Here is an 18,324-nt window from a genome sequence, read left to right on the forward strand (position 1 = left end):
ATGAGTAAGGCAATAGTCTGGGTGTAGCCTTTCATACACAGGAGTGGGGAGGATGTTGCTAACCAAAAAAACCAAAATAAAAATTCAAACCCAGACACTTTAAATACATGTATCCACTCACCTGATTAACATGTGGAGCAATCACACAGTCCTCCTTTAGTTGCTCAAGATGGCTGATAAGAAAATTGCTTACACCAATTGATTTACACAAACCTAAAGAAAAACAGAACAAGAAAAAAATTTAGGACAATCCTGACTACTTGGGTGGATGATATGAAAAATAACACTTTCTAGAGACAAAATTATTTTTACATCATTTCTGTAGAGCAAAATACCACAAAGGAACACAGAAAAACGGCACTGAAATCTAGTTTGACAGTGTTATCTGAAAACGTGGTTCTGTCACAGTCACATTAGGAAATCATTTTATAATCTAAACACACTGGAAACTCCCCAGTGTATAAAAACTCCAGGCTAAATTCTGGGAAAGGCTAATGTAGTATAAGCAAAGAACAATTGGACTCCACCAGAATGAAAAGAAGGAAATGGTGTTCCAAGCAGCTTGCCAAAACTAAAGGAAAGTGGAACATTTGCTGAAGACTAATAAGGTGTGAGCAATACAACCCAAGGACATGCAGCCCAAACGAACCAAGTCACACTGCCTATTTTCTATTAGATCATTACAAGAGGGTAGGTAAAACTCTGTGTAAAATCTTCACGTTAATAAGCAGTGCCTAGCAAGAGCCTTGAAGGTTAAAAATGTAGCTGGATTTCTCAGCTCCTGTTGACAAGCAAATGAAGTCAAATGGGACCTAGGTGATATGAAGGCTACTTTTTAAACAAACCTCAAGTGTGCATGCAGTGAAGAAATTAAGAGCTGACAGGCCAGAAATCAGATGTCTTCCTTCAAACCTCAGATGTGATAAAAGCCAACTCCCAGTCCTGACCTGCCACCACCCCTCAGCCCTGACCTGTCTGGGATAGTTTGGTCCTTCTGCTTTGCTAAGCACAGCTGGCAAGGAAGGCAGCTGGGGCTAGGCTAGGAAGGGTCTCCTTAGGCTGTGGAGGCATTCTGTGGACCATAGCTCAGGCTAATTTCTTCAGTATGTGAATTTTGTCTGCATTGACTTGAGCTGCATTTCAGTTTGTCACACTACAGATGGAAAGTATGTCTCAGTGTGAACACAGAAGTCTGATCACTGTTGTTAATCCAGTATTTATTTGAGCAGACCAATTGTATAAAATGCATAGACATGTGTGTATCTATATACAAAAAAAAAAAATTACATTTTTCTAGTCCTCTGTGAAATTCTGTAAGTGAAGTTACAGCTTACTGCTAATTTGTATAAACAGATTGTTGAAGTCCTAAAAAAACCAAAATCAGCTTTCACACATTTTAGCAGCATAAGCTAAAGCACAAGCTGTGGCAAAAAACCTGCACACATACTATCTCTTTTTGATGTGCTTCTTTCGTGGAATACCAAAAGAAGAAAAAAATATATTAACAACTAAAATTCCAGATGTCTTTCCCTTATAGAAATTACCATTGTTCAAGGTGTATAACATAATTAGGTTAAAAACCAGCACTATAGTGATTTACATAATTTGTATGTAATCTGCCAGAAGGAGCAAAAGCTGAGCTTTTGACAAACAACCCTAGAGTGTCAACACTAATAAATCATTATGCCACAGCAGTCAGAAAAACACAGCTTTAACACAATGGTGAACCAAAATATTATACACTATTGTTGAAAGCTAAGGAGTTACAAAAACATGCCATTATTGCCCTTGAAGAATAAAGCTTTAATTTCAGGTTGAAATAAAACAAAATTAGGTCCCAGACATGAAATATTACATTTCCACAAAAAGCTTCCATTTTTTCCCCCTACAGTATACTTGAAGATGTTTTGCTTCTAGCATATTTCTCACAGGAAACTTTGAAGTCTGCTCCATCGTGTTAGATTTCCCATCAAGAAATTTCAGGTCATTTATGTTTTGCATTAAAAGTCATCTGAATCATTCCTACTAAAATCAGTATTATAGCATTCATGTGTTCAGAGTGATATCCCACAGAGAAAGCTTAATTCAAAACTGCCAAGAAAGTAAACATTCTCCCAGAAAACAGAGAAATAATTAGAATTTCAATGTTTTTATAAAACCAGTATTTTCTTAAGGGAAATTTTTTTAAGGGAATACACTTAAAACATTTCACTTTCATTAAATACACATACTTGTTTGGGTGAAGTTAGAACCCTTCATGTCAACTCCATTGCTTTGGTGTTAGTTACAGTTTACTGCATGACAGTTAAATTGTTTTGACTTTTGCATTAAATTCCAATATAAAATATAAATAGCAATTAAACAATTGCTCAGTCTAACTGTAATAAAAATCTTATTTCAATGCATAATGGAAACAGGAATTCCAAACACTGGAAAGAAGAGCTTAAATTTGTATAATCAGTCAATGGATTCTACTCTAGAGAATTGCTTCTATTTGCCTGATGGAAAATTAACACAGTTGCTCTGCATTGTCCAAATCTCAGAAAGACTGCCTTTAAGAAAAGGATTATACAGAATTATGTCCATATTTACATCTTCTGGATTAATTCAGATTATAATTAGTGGAATTTAATCAACAGTAGAAATAAAAAACATGCATATTGAGAAATTTGTGAAAAATGGTCCTGACTCATTGCCTGGAAACAACCTGGGAGATGTAGGGGACATATTTCCTTATTTTTCCTCTCTCATGGGGCAGCAACAGAGGTAAGCTCCTCAGCACTCCTGCCATGGGTCTCAAAAACACCAGAATGCTCTTGAAAATGGGAGCAGGCTGTTTTTTGTGTTTTTTTTTTTTTTCCAATTTATTGCCTGTTTAGAATGTTTTAAAACTTCATTTCAGACAATTCAGGCAAAATACATGTTGTTATAGCTGTTGTGATTGCAGGTGGTTTTGAAGTCCATACTTCTTTTTAACTTAACCATTTTAACTAGTCCTGAAGTTCAGGTTTCCTGAGATAAAAGTTTGCAATATATTAGCTATAATTCCTCTAGAAAGTACTCTTAAAATATACATTTTAACTATCTTATTTACAAACCTACAGAGCTTTGACTCGGAGAGAAAGCATCCTCCTTATCTGCTTGAGGAAATGATTGGTCTGGCCCCTATGAAGCAGATTTTGAGAAAGTGCCAGGTGCAATAAACAAAGAGTTTGCAATTCCCCATTAGCTCCCAAAGGCTCCTGTTATATCTTCTGAGGCTTTGTTCTATTCCTTGCGACTCTGACTTCACAGGCTCAAAGAAAAACGTAGGAACACTGGTTCCTTTATGCATGCTAAAAACTGACTGACCACAATGCTGGAACAGAAAATTTCATCCAGCTTTGAAAGCCTATCATAAAACTCTGCAAGACACATAAGAAAACATATGGGCAAAATAACAGTTGATTATAATGGAGAAAAAAGCAAGGATTTTTTTTATTCTCCACAAAAAATCTTGGCCCCTATCACATGGGTAATTTCACCACACTGTATTTCTCCCAGCTACTGTGAAGCACTATATCATGCTAATGGACTGGTTTGCAATATAGTTGAGTATTAAGCTTAAAGTATTTTGTATTGCAACTTAGAGAATGACTGGGTATTTTTATCTTTACTCTGCATAATACCAAATTATACAAAGTTTGATGGGCACTGTTAGTCTTGCAACAGAAAAACATAAATATACTGTCTTGGCACCACGACCCTGTTTTAGTACAATAGTGAGCCTTATCTTTCTCCAGCACTACTACAGACTTTTATCAAACTTCTAAATATGCTCCAGAATATTAAATGTACAAAGTTCAGATCAAAAAGATTTTGTAAATTACAAAACTGGATACCAGGTTTGTGGAGCCCATTTTCCTCCCCCTCCCTGCTGCTCTACATGAGTCAGAGCAAGGGAGAATTCCCACGTCGAGTGAACAGTGCCCATTCTGTTATATCTTCTATTCAGGCCACAGAATAAAAACACAAATGGATCTACTTTCCACAAGAGGTCAACTGCAGTCACTGTATCTTTATTAAGGAAGGTTGCACAGGTTGGAAAGGTCCACATTCTCTCTGATACGCACACTGGGTGTAAATTGCACTACTCATAGAAACCCTACAAGATTTCATTTTAGCATAACTTGCTAAATCAAAGCTGTAGGCTTAGAGTGGCCCACATGCAGACTGAAAGCCAAAGCCTTGATAAATAAAGCAGACTACTCTTAGAATCAGTGAGGAATTAACTTCTAAATCTGTGAAATAACACATGTTCCCACAGCACAGGCTAAAGCACACTGACACTAGAAGGCTATGTGCCCCTCTCTGAGACACACAGGGAGACTGTGGCAAACTGCAAATACAGAAATTGTACTTCCTCCTCCGAAGGATCTCTTTTAGCCTATTCACTGCCACAGTACAGGTGCTTGTCTGAAGTTCTGTGACCATCACTCCTGCTACACATCCCCTGTGAACCATGATAAAGCATGAGGACAACAGGAGGGCAGGCATAAGTAGAAGTCCAATTGTTAACTTCCTGACTGAAAACTCATTACAAGCAGTCAGTTTCCACAACTAAATAACTAACTAAATGACTAACTAAACAGCAAAATACAGCATAGTACTGGCTTAATACACATTGTCTCTGACCATGACTGCTCATTCTAACTACTTCAATGCAATGTTATTTTAGTCATGTTGACATATTTTTATCCTTATAGTTGACATTATGAACCAGACCAGATTAAAAAAACCCAATCCACTACATGGGACAAAATCAATCCCACCATACCTTATTCAATAATGCTACCATACACTGTGACTTGAAAATGTGATCAAAATTATCAGCAACTCAGCCACATAATAGAATAGTATATGCACCCCTAAAAGTAGCTCTTTGGAGGTATTACAAACATAGGTAAGATATATTAGAATGTATATATATATTCTACATAGTTTGTTGCCCCTATAGATATGATGGCATGGTTTCCTGAACTGGAATACTTTTTGGACTTCTGTATCTGAGAGGATAATGATTCCCAAGTGCTATGAATAACAGCAAGCTAACTGATGTTAAGAAATCAACACTGATTTAAAATAGTTAAAAATCTAAGGTTTTTCTTCAACATATGCAAAATAGATAAATTATGCCTTTTCCACAATCATGTACATTATTTATTGAGAAAAAAAGTTATTTTGGACAAGGACTTTCCTTTGAAAGATATTTCATCATTGCCTTCCTCACAAGAGTTCTTGTATTCACACTGGGACCTCTTGGCACATCTGTATGGGAACACAGCTCTGACCATTTGCTTTAAATCTTTTTGCTGAGCTTGCTTATTTACAGCTTTGACAAAAAGGATTCACTTGCTAGCAGGAAAGGCATAAACTGCACACTACAGTACGTCATGAAACAAAATCTTCTGAAGGTTTATTTTTACTCTTAGAATTATCCATTAAGTCCTTGACATTAAGCAAGCAAAATGAGCAAAACATGAACACAGATGTTAATGCAAGTTTAGATTCATTCTCACTTTCCCATCTGCACCAAAAGAACTTTTTCTATGGCAATTTCTTATTTTTAAATGAGATACTAAAATTAGGAACGTTTCTTTATGATGTTTAACATAAATATGTGTAACATTTTTTTCCTGTATCTTTATTGCTGTCTTATGGGATGAAAAGGATGTGGTGCAAAACCCAAATCCTCACCAATCTAAAACCATCTCCTCATGAAAACTGTGCTTCTGACAAAAACAACCCACAAGAGATCATCTTGCTGACCAAATTTTATCAGCATGAAAAAGAACTGTTTCTAGGCAAGTCACTTGCTTTTGCTTATTGTTGCAGTGCAGTTTCCTGTTTGACCCGTCCCAGCCCCCTCAGGTGCACCAACCTTTCCCCGTCCCCCTTTTGCCCTCCTGCCTAAGAGCTGTCCATCAATCTTAACATTCCAGCAGGGCATGGTGTGGTTGGCAGATGCTCCTCAGGTCTGGGCTCATTGGCCTGTCCAAGTGTCTGTATCCCAGGACCCTTCCCCTGCTCCCACCCAGGGCCCTCACCTGTCCCTCCCCTCCCCCTGGCCCCGGGGCTTAAGAGGACAGGAGACCATGTGCCCGGGGTGTCTGTCTGGAGCTGTTACCACATTCAGAGGTCTACCATGCTGAAATAAAACTCTGGATTTAAGCTCTACGGCAGAACCCGCTTCTTTTCTCTTCACTGCTGCTTGAACCTTTTCCACCAGAGGTAAACTGAGTTCCTACTTTGCCTGGATTTGTTCCGAGTGCCCAGCTGCAGCACCCAGCCGGCCAAATTTTCATCTCTGCGGTGAAAACACCACAGCTGCAGCCTTTGGTCCAGCAGCGAGGCCAGACGAAGCCAGGCAGGACACACCCGGAAACATTCGGGGTTTAATATTCAATAGCTTATTAAAGCTTCAGTGAAATTTCTGAACACACATTCACATATGACTTCTACTACCATAAACACACTCGAGGCAAATGTTTTGTGGAGCTGTAACACAAGAGTTTGAATTGTCAGGTGTTCATCACACAGACTTAAATCAGAGTATGTCACCTAGCAAAGGAGGCGCTAGAAATTTGTGCCATTCACGGAACCTTTTTCCCTCCTACTTTTATGAACAGATAGAAAATGGAGGAAGAAAATATGATGACTGAACTGGTCTACACCCAGCAAGGAAGATGGTAAGAATATTAAGGTTGACTAGATATCTTCTCACTTGGAATTTAAAAAAAAACAACTTCTTTCCAAGAACAAAGTTACATGGCTTTAATTACTGGGCTAAACAATTTCTGTTACTTTATGAGACTCTCTTCAAATCACACACATAATCATAACAAAAACATATGTCAAGACACATCAAGGAATTTCTGATGCAAGTAAGAATATTTCATGTCAGCAGAAGCTGCACTGCTAAACATTAAAAAGATAAGCAAACCATTTTAGTAAAATGGCAGTAAGTTCTAGTGGGAGCTGAACCCACAACAACCACCCCAGTACTACTCTTGCCAAGTTCAGGCAAAAGCCCTGGCTGGGAGCCCTCGTTCTTCCCAGCATTTTTAGACAGAGGGACGAGTAATGATCGCATGTGCGTAGGAAAAGCTTCCTGGGATGATGGGCTGGCCACAATGCCAAAATCAAGGTCATCAGAGACACTGCTTATGGAAAGGGTCACTTTGCTAGGAACAGCTCAATTACCAGTGAGCACATACAGTGACTATTGCCCATGTCAGAGCAGTTTGCCATCCTGCTTTCATCTGCCAGCCGACAAATGCCTACACAGGAATGTTGCAGCTGTCAAGGGAATATATGACTCAATGTATATATCTTGGAATGGATTCTGCAGGCAGCCTGGCTTCTGTTCTGAGCTACTGGAGAAGATAATTCCACAAAAGGACAATTTTGAGACCACAAAAATTTAAACCATAGCCTTGATATTACAAGTACTCCAGTTGATTTCAGCTGTTACAACAGAAATAACCAGTTATTATGCACAAATGTCTCACTGACCAAGTTTTAGAATTTTTTTCCTCCCTTTTCTCTCAGTAGTGTTTACCCCATAACTATTTAAAGGAAAACACAAATGCAGGCTATTGAACAAAGACACAGGTCTAGAATTCTCTGCCTCTCAGCACTGCAGCACAGATAGAGTCTTCTTCACTCTGACTGCAACCTGGGTTATCTGGCTCCTGTGAAACAGCTCCAATCAAACTGCAGCAGATTAACAAGTCAGAGAAGACAACAATAATAACAAAAAAAAAGAATTTAACAGCATTTAAATAAATTAATTATTAAAACTGTGTTTTCCAGAGCTAGTAGAAATGAGTTTAGCAACAAGATCTTTTCTGCCATGACTTGAGAACTATCAGTTTGGTCTATCAGAAGTCATACAGGAATTTTTAATGGCAGTTTTTAGTGTAAGTAAATACTATCCTAAATTCCATTCCAAATCCTTTATTTTATACTTGCAGGTACCTACTAAAATTCTAAAACCAGTAAAGAAAATAATTCTCCTCTGCCATTCATTTGTTCTTAACTCAACATCAGGAAGTTGCAATGGCTTATCAGTAGAAGCTTCTCGGGAGGTTGTTCATTAAAAACATCTTCTGATCACTGGGGCTGAATATCAAGACCAGGTGCAGAATTCTGATCCCCAAGCTACAGGACCACTGTAAGAGTTGGCACAATTCCCTCTGGAAGCAAGGTCAGGCCTAAATGCATGCAAATCCCAGGTCTGAAGTCATGGAAGACACAGACTGTAAGACAAAACAGAAATCTCTGAACTGAATTCTTTCTTCATCAGCACACAAAAGTCTCATGAATAAAGCAGTGTTGTAATTCATCACTATGAGAAGGAAGCATTCTAATACTTTCTGTATGATTTGGGGAAATATACATAAAATTTGTCTGCTTGATTCATGGTATGGAATGATACAACAGCCATAGGTTTGGATACCACCATAAATATCCATCTGTCTTTGCTGACCAGAACTCTATCACATTTTTCCCTGGAAAGATATTAATGAAAACCAGCAACTTTAATGACTTGGCTCTGTCTATACAGTAGGAATAATACAAAAACAAAATAAAAGTATAATCTTGCCTTTGTAGCAAAGAGAAGATAGAGGGTATAAACATACAAATTTCAGGTTAAAGAGGGAAAGATGCTAGTAGAACATTTAATGGACTCTAAGAAACTAGTGAAGGATTTAGCCAGGAGAAAAGATGAACATATTTAGCCAAAGACTCTCTAGCTCAAGGGCAAACAAGAAAGACACAGGATGTTCCTAATGCAATTCAGAGGGATTAAAACAACTGAAGAAGGTATAACTTCCAGGGTGTGTTATTTTAACACAGATAATTAATGTAGTATGTCATACTGTTACAGTAAAAGACAACAATGGCTTTAGAATCCCTAGCAATATTTTTGGGCATGCTCTCATATCTGTCATGGTACCGCCAGGATTCTGGGAAATTGTTTTTAACCTGAAGTGTGATCTTAAGATAGCTGCTCAGTTGCCTGAGGCAGCTGAACAGGAGATTCAGCACAGGGAACAGTGCTAAAACATGAAACCTTCTTTCAAGTGTTGCTGAGACTCCAGCCTTGGGGCAGTAACCACATTCCCCTCAGTTTCCAAAGCACGTTGGATGCAAGCAGTGCAGCCCAAAACTTCAGTATGGTGAGCAATCAGCTGGAGAGGGAAACCAGATCCCCAACAAACACTACTCAGATTCTCATTGTAAATTGTTCATAGTTCCAGTACACATCATATCAGGACAAAAGAGTCTTTCACAAAATGCTAACCTCAAATCCCTTTTGATATAATAGAAAACCAGTGGTAAACCAGAGAGGGGATTATTCAGTGATAGCAGAGGATCTCTCTCATCACTTGAAACTACTACTTTCTGTTTATGATAATATTCTGATGTTACAGCTCAACTCCAAACCTGCATTAGCAGTACATATAAGAAGCATTACCAAGCAGCTATGGATTAGGAAACAGTAAACAAGGATGCCCACACATCTCAATGAAAGCACATCTACCAATTCCACACCAAGTTCATTGGCACCTGCTGCCTTCAAATAGCAATAAACCTGCAACAATAGATCCTCTACAGCCAGAGTTTATGAAAAAACTTGGGAGTTTATGAAAATCAGACTCAATATAGTATCAGTTTTGTTTAATTCTTCATGCAAATTTTCTGCTTCCTAAAATATATTTTAATAATTCTGAAAAATATTAAGATTTTTTGAAATTTGTTGCACAAAGTTTATATTACTTAGGGACAGGGTCTTTTAAATTAGTGCACACTGACCTAGAGTGGGCACAGACCCAGAAGCTCTGTCTCTCCTCAGGGTGGGAAGACACTTGAGGCCAGAGCCCTGTGAGTTGTGTTACAGCAGCCCTGTGTCTATCCCAGCAGCTCTGTGTGGGCTCTCAGATGAACCTGAATGAATCTTTGTAGACATACCTTTAAAAAATTCTCTCAGAGCTATGAATATAGATGGAGTTGGTATTTTGGTTGTGTCAACTTTTGACCAATGTGACCTATCTAAAAGTTAATATAATATTAAAAAAAAAATCTCCATTACAGATTTTTACAGTCTAGAGTACTAACACTTTATTTACTCTCCTTCTAGTTTAATTGATAATAATAATAGATAATTAATAATTTACATTACTTTAAAATAATGTTTCCTGTCCCAGGTAGGTGGAATTTTGCAGAATAAATACTAACCTGGATTTAAATTGAAGAATGAGATTTACAAATACCTGCATTCAAACCACCCGTGAATACAGAGAAATGATTAAACAAATTCTTGGTGACTTCAGCACTTAGGTCAATACTGACAACTTTTAACCATCTTGCATGACCCTTGCAGACCTTTCTACAACACCAATTTTTTTCTACAGAGGACAGTGGATATTGCCTCTCCACTTTCAGATGCTCTTCAGGATGGACACAGCTAGCTACTAAACCCACTTCATAGCTGAATAATTTCAATATTACCTTTGTGAATTGACTGCAGAAGCAAATTATTTGTTTAAAATGCCAACCTTTGAACATGAAGCATTTAGTTTATATTTTTTTTCCAAAGTAACCATATCAAAAAATAAAAAAGTAACAGAATTCCAAACACAAACCAATGACTACCTGAACTAATGTCAGAGAAAACAAAGAACTCCCTTGTTCATAGAACTTTCAATTTCTTCCCCTAATCAATGAAGATTTTATTCTTTTCCTCCAGTAAAGATTTTGACCAAATCCTACATTCAATTCAAACCATGTTGCTCACATAACACATAGCAAGTCACAAAGATATGCAGCAAGTGTTTAATCCTCAGTGGAAAATCTAGTGGTTAACCATGCAAACAAATTATTTAACTTTTTGCTCAGGAATCATTGCATTTCCAACTCCAGAGTGGTCAACATCTGCGTGTCGTTTCAGGAACACATAGTTATGGTCAGGACATCCAGAGTCTGTATCCCCTAAAGCAGAAGTGTGGAAGTTGAGGGTCTAAGGCACTTGACTCAACTAGACCATTACATTTTCCTTCCCCTGTAAATGATCTGAGGTAATTTCAACAACCAGAGCTGGAAAATTTATCCTCAGCTAAATGATTCATGAGTCCACAGAATGCTTAAATCCAGAAAAAGACTGAAAGTAGCAACATGGAAATTGAAAAAAACATTGAATAAATGCAACCACAAGGGAAAACAATCTAGCATGAGATACCTTTAAAGAGGTATCATGCATAGAGACAAAGACAAAAAGCAATTTTCCTCTCTGTTTGTGAAAAGAGCAATAGTATTTCCAGTGAGTTTTATTAAAAGACCACTGAATTGCTCGTAGTCTTTTCCATTAGGAAGATACAGACAAAGGAAGATCCTGTAAAACAGAAGACATCACAAAGATGCATGCAAAAGCAGAATAAATCCCATAGGATAGGAATAATAATAGAATGTGGAAAATACAACCTGTTTGCAACAAATAAGGATGGCATATCTAGGCACAAATGGCATGCAGTAGCTTAAATACTCATCAGAAAAAAACCTTCCCAGTGGAAAAGATGAAATGCATTGTGGAATAATCCATCTTTGGATGTAAGTGCTATTCATGCTTTGAAATACTAGGTGAGTGAAGCACTTCTTTAAAAACTGAATGTTGTCATGTCATACATGGCAGAAAACACTTTTAGCAACTTCCCTTATGCTCAATATAAAAAGAACAAAAGATATATCAAAGATAATTTACTTCTGCATTTGCAGAAGCACAGCAAATCAAAGGAAGGACTGAAGTGTAAGAGGCTCTGGTAAAGCTGGTAGTGGCACACAGCCTGAGATTGCCTCTGTACAACTCCCCTGCTGCAATCACTATTTCAGCAGCTCTGGGTCAGTGGATAGATTACTTCATCCAAAAGTCTTCTCCCCACCTGTGGAACTTCTCTGAAGCTGTAAACAGGGTGCTCCACATGGCCCAAGAATGGCATGACAGGATCTTCTCTCACATAATTTCTAATGATTCTGCATACTTCAGGAGCAAAATCCTCCTCTTAAATCTACAGTCTACTCTTCCTGTAACTATGATCATAAACTGAAGCTTGCTGTGCACTGAAAATCAAAGTGAATTATCCCAACCTGAGAGAGTAGCTCCATTCTTTGAAAATTCTTCCCAAAAGTTTGTACCAAAGAATCTGCAGTTGAGTATTTGTTTCTCACCTAGACATTTTATTTTGTTAACTTTCAAAATGCAGTTATAAAATACCACAACATATGATAAATTGGAAAATTGCATCATACAGTCACAAAAAAAAACCTAAAGGAGACAAAACTTTGCATGATTTATACTTAAAAAGGAGGTTACTACAAAGACATTCTGTAGTGTTCAATGCTGTTCTGTGGTGGCATAGAGATTTCAATGAATCAGTGTATTTCCTCAAGAAAGGATGCACACCATTATTAATCTCATGGACCGAATCTGACAACATATTATTTACAAGCAGGACCAAACTGCTAATACTGCAATTTTCAAAGAGATTTTTGAAACTTACACACCCAAATTCCATTGAAATATGAACATCCAGTTCAAATTAAGTTTCTGAACGTCTCTCACTATGAGTTTCCCAATCCCAAAGCACACTACAATTCCTTTTTCTGAGGTAGCTTAGGTTATTAGATCACCTTTCTCATAGAGCTCTTCCATCGCTCTCCAGGTTTCAGCTCGGACCTCTCGATTGCTTTTGCCTGGAACCTGTGCATCAGGCCAGTGAATCAAATAAAGATCTAAAAAAGAAATAGAACCAGACTGCTTATTAAAGTGTCCAAAAATAAATAATCAAACCACATGAGACAGCATTTTCCCTCCAGTGGCCCCTGACACATTATCATGATAATAGTTCCAATCACTGCTCAGTGATCATTACTGGATGTATCCAGTTAGTTGTAATAAATGAATTCTATAACATCACATTAACAGCTAAGGGTAGCAGGACTTGCACATGTTCCACATGCTTAGGTCATTGTAATCAGAATTTCATGGTCACATATGCACTTAATAAACTTTCCACACATAACAAGCCCTGTTTAAATCAAAAGGATTTTGGTCACTGGACTACTGCTTATTAAGTGCTGCAAGTCTTCCATTTCACAGAAGATAAATATATTTGACAGTTCTGCAGATATTTTATACAACCTCAGCAGTGGGTCTGTCTTTTTCCTTTCTAAAGAATACTTCCACATATGGATTTCTATTGGAAAGTATAGCACATTCTTTATACAGATTTTTTTGTCTAAACTTCATGTCAGCCTTTGTAAATTTTTTAAAATTAATAAAGAATATTTTAAGGGAACAAAATTATTCTTTATTACATTTTTTGGAATGTTAGCACAATTTCAAACACAATTAAGATTTACTGCTGATGAAATTATCTCTAAATCATAGAACCTTTTCCTAACCAACCTAAACCTTCCCTGACACTGCTCTATGCCACCCCTTGGGTCACTGGTCACCACAGAGAAGAGACCAGTGCTGCCCCTCCAGCACTGGTCCCTTCTCTTTGTGTGCTGTCTTCCTGCAAGAGAAAAACATTGAGAAATGTACATCTACTGGACTCAGTTCCAAATCAGACTTAAATTTAAAAAATAGTGATCTATAACTCTTTTACAAGTTTGTAGACACTGCTAGACATTCTGAAGTAGAAATGTAGAGATACTTGGAAAACAATTGCATTTCTATTCAAATTCCAACTGCAGATTAAACAGGTAACTGCAGGTATCCCAGTCAAACAGGTTTTGGCCTTTGCTGCATATATTAGTCTGATGAAAAACAGGAAAAGAAAATAAATAGATGACTGAGATGTGTACCATTTTCTTTGTGCTTCATAATATTCCTTTTCTGGCACTTCAAATAGAGTTAAGAAATAAAAAAACCAGACTTGTTTTCAATGAGAAGAGTGTTTGTCCTTTGGATACATCAATCCATTCATTTACAGCACCTATTTGTGAAAATACAGATCTTCTGCTTTGGGAATCATGAAAAAAAGGGGGGGAAAAAAGGGGAAAAAAGCCTTTTATTCCCAGTTTAAGGGCTACACTAACAATTACTGAATCAGTGGGCTGATATATTAGCTTTCCCCCTCTAGAAGTACAAATTCAACCTTGATTTAAGATGAAAATGTACCATGAAATTTGTTACAATACACCGGTTCCAATTTTGGCACATCATTGCAACAAGTAAGTGCTTTATTTACCTTAAAAATCTAATCAGAACAGTACAGAATTATGGACAGCAAAATACATTAGAGATGTAGCAAGGAAAACATTATTTTGGATGTGTCACAAAATCCCCAAGCTACATTTGCACTTTCTGATATCAATAATCCATTTAAATACAATTTTAAACTCTTAAGGCTTTTTAAATACAATAACTAAGACAAGCCAATAATCACTCCTATATAATCATCTGCAATGTCTGGTTTTGTATCCCATTTAAGGAGAAAGTTGCTTGCTCTTTGCCCTTTTATCCATAAAATCCACTTCCAATTCCACATGCAGTCTTGCTGATCACCAATCTATCAATAATTACTTCTTTACTAATTTCTCTGAGAAACGAAGTTGTATTTATTAAAATGGATTTGGATTGGACATGGATTTGGAATATCAATTCTGTGACTTTTAACTGAAAACTAGTACTGGGATATTGATTAAAGCATTTGGTGAGGTTACATTCAAAACTCAGGACTACTCACATTTTGTTGCCAATAAAATTTCCACTGATTTATATCAGATATAAACACAAAGGATTAGCATTATGAATTGCTAATGTCAAGTGCTCATTTTGATCCAAAATTATATATGCTACTGGGGCTACTTACTGCATAGAGACTGACATGTTTGTATTGAAACTTTTTTGCTTCTATAAAGCAAGTGTCATTTAGAAGTAGGTGTAAGTTACTGAGATCTGATGCCTACCTCCCAGAAAAATGGAAGAATTATATATTTTTAATTGCTGCTTGCTATATTCTCCAAACCAGACTAATAAGAACCGCTTAACTATGCAAAAAAAAACTGTCATTTAGCAAAAATAATCAAACTTCAGCAGAATTTCACCACTAGTTACTTCTCCAAAAGCCTGACTGTTCAGTTAGACACCACAGTGTGGAAATGCTCACCGAAATAGTTACATCATGGATTTCCACAGACACAGATGCATTGTACTCTGCTCAGGAAACTGAAACATTCTCCAAAGAAAGACTTCTAAGAGATTTAATAACTGAAAGATCTCTGGCATTGAACATCCAAAAAAAACAATGCAACATATCGCCCCTTCTCTGTAGTAGTGTCTGAGGCCTCTGATGCAAACAAGATTAGCTGTTGGTCCTTTATTTAAGAAAGGTTTTCTTACCAGGTACACCATGACCATATCCTTCCATTATGTTTCTTTCAATTTAGGCTTTTTCATTGAAATAAAAATTACTTCAAATTCCAAAATACTGGCATTTAGGACTAGAAAGCATCTACTGGATCACAAAGTATAGTTTTCCTGACTGCAAGAAGTGTTCCTGAAAGGTGTGGGGCAAAGGTGCCTTATCTCAGACAAAGAGTGGAATAGTCCTTCTGCCAGTCATGTGTGAAGCACCCCAGCACAGCCAGGACCTTACCTCTACTGCAGCTGTTAGAAAACTTTCCATCATATCTGCAGGCCAATAAAAACAACAAGCACCTCACAAACCAAGCTCTGTGATTTCATCTTAATTTGTACACACATTCACACCCTACACCCACACACACATTTTCTTCTGCTTAAAATATTTTCCCTCCTGGGGTACTGTGAGAACACAAACACTCTTAAATTCCTTTGGGAGGCAAGAAATTAGCTTTAAATCATTGAAACAGCCTAAAGTTCTAGTAATCACAGGAGGTTTTTAAGAACAGACTACATTTTTATTGAGAACACGAGGCTGTGCCTTGTAGCGTGGAAAAAAGGAATCAATATCTTGAGATGCCTTCCAACAATGTATTTTTAGAAAATAATCCTCAATCAAAAAATCCACCTTGATTCACAGTATCAGGATGCACTTGAGGAAGAAGGGAAAAAACCTACAAACACTCACAATCTGGTTTCATATTTAACAGCTTTTTAAAACATCCTTTGCACACAGTCAGGCTGTAATGGTGCAGCCGTGAGCGGGGGCCCGAAGGTCATTAAATGTCAATGCACAGTGGTGCAGGAAAACTAAAACTAACACCTGAGCTGCTTTCACACAGACATTTAAAATATAATGGCCTATTGCAGCACCTACAATCAACACACTTCCTCTTAACTGGCCATTTCACACATTTAAAAGCCAACATGTTGTTTTTGTGGAAATAAAAGTTTGCATTTCTATGCAAAATCCCTAATACAATATTTTTTTAAAAAGTTAGATTTGACTAAAACAACCTAGTAGTATGAAAAACAAGCCTGACCTTCTATCAAGCCTGAAAGCAAAAATATATTCTGCAACGTTTCCCAGCTGTCTTAATGCTGGGAATCATATTTCCTTGCTTTTCTCAACAGTGACTTAATATTGATATGATGTATTTTTGTTTCTCACTCAATCCTTTTTTGTTCTTTTTGTGTTTCCCTCTATTGAACAAGGATCAATGCAAAACAATCTACAAAGTGTTTTGAAGCAATACAGAGTCTGAATTATGATAATACCCTAATTTTATGTGGTTCATCTATGACAGTGAAGCTGCTGATAGAGCATTTGTCCAGCTCCAGTTGGGGATTTGTGATAGGCCAGACTTGCCTGAATGGGACAAACTCGGGACAGTCAGAAGGAAAATAAAATCGTTTATGAATTTGGTAACCCACAAAGCCGCATTCAAGAAGTTACTTTAGAGGTTGCATCTAAATCCCAAGGAATGTATTCTGCTACTGCCAAACCTGTAAAATCTGCTGCCATTCCATATTGGTTTACTGTTACTGCTAGTTGAGGATCACATTTAGAAAATGCAAGGAGGAGAGTATCTGTTACAACCACTGCCCACAAATAATACAATTTTCCATCATGCCATGGATATATAATCTTCCAGCTGAAAAAAAAAAAAAATAATCCTGGAACAGTGCTCTCCTAGTATCACTTGTCTGAAAAGTGTTCATTGAAAAGGCTTCATAACAAGTATTTTATATGGAGTATTTTACATTTTCTCTTAAAAAGCCATGACTGCTTTCAACAGCTCACACTCCATATACTGATAATGCAAAGACTTATTAATTCCTGTTAGATTATTTCTCAAGTTTCTAATTCAGTCTTTATGGATGGACTGGGTAACTCCTAAGGACCCTCCAGAAAATGAACATAAACAAAGATCTCAGCTGTGCATTTAGCTGCCAGAGCTCCTCTAGCTTTTTTCTTTTTGCACTTCTGGATTACTAACTTTCCCTCCAACATAAAGATCTAACATCCCAGATATATTATTCAGGATCTTTCAGTTTTCTTTATAAACTATGTATCTTTATAGAACATGTGAACCCCCACATACTTGGTTAATACTATGGAAGGAATCAGGGGAATTCTGATTTATTTTGATCATATAAATATGATTTAGGTCACCATGGCAGACTAAGTGGTTCAGGAACAACTGTAGGAATTTTTGAGACATCACACAGTCTTCCACATCAGTCGAAGAAAGGTGAAGAAGGAGGGAAGATAGCTGAGAGTATTAAAAAACCAAAACCAAAATATAAAAAATGAGGAAAAATCTAGTATGGAGACTAATTGTGCAGGCAGTTGTAACATTCCTAAATTGCTCTTAGTAATATGTGCAGAAGAAGTTTCAGCTCTTAACACATCTGACAAACAAGTTCTGTTTATGCTATTCCAAGGATTCACTCACATAGTGACAGCATTAGCACATTTCTTGCTCTCAGATATTCTTTTTCTTCTTTTAAACATTTCTTCTTAGGAGAAACTCAGTATTTGTGTGAGCATCTACTCTAATCTACTACCTGAGATAAAAAGAACAACTTACAGTACTAGAAGGAATCACTGCAAATGACCTCTTGGAACTGAGTCAAGTTTTCCTCTCATCAACATTCAGCACCAGTGCCAGAGCAAGCAGAAGAAAAAAGAAAGCAAACAAAATATAACAAGCAGAAAACAGAGAGGAGGAATAATGTTATTTCTCAGTTTAAAGGAGAAAGTCAGGGCTCAAAACTTTTTTTATTAAAGTCTCATTGCAGTGACCTGCATTTGCACAGGAAAAACAAAAAGGACTTTTCATTTATTT

At 37.1% G+C, this 18,324-nt stretch overlaps 1 protein-coding gene across 2 annotated transcripts in view; it reads right to left on the reverse strand.

Moving 5' to 3' along the window:
• The window catches only part of LOC139594275 (uncharacterized oxidoreductase YtbE-like), a 45,861-nt gene that overhangs the window by 13,171 nt on the left and 14,366 nt on the right, over positions 1-18,324 (reverse strand). Inside the window, exons 2-4 of one of the 2 annotated variants that reach the window (XM_071436140.1) lie at positions 18,067-18,103; positions 12,730-12,831; positions 122-213 (exon numbers count right to left, since the gene is read on the reverse strand). In XM_071436140.1, coding sequence (XP_071292241.1) covers positions 122-213; positions 12,730-12,751 — 114 coding nt within the window. In that variant the 5' untranslated portion in view covers positions 12,752-12,831; positions 18,067-18,103. The remainder of the gene's footprint in view (positions 1-121; positions 214-12,729; positions 12,832-18,066; positions 18,104-18,324) is intronic. The other variant, XM_071436139.1, reaches the window with a different exon arrangement.

Source organism: Agelaius tricolor, unplaced genomic scaffold (genome assembly GCF_023055355.1).
Source record: "Agelaius tricolor isolate 1412-34295 unplaced genomic scaffold, bAgeTri1.0.p SCAF_11, whole genome shotgun sequence".
In the NCBI taxonomy this organism is placed as follows: domain Eukaryota; kingdom Metazoa; phylum Chordata; class Aves; order Passeriformes; family Icteridae; genus Agelaius; species Agelaius tricolor.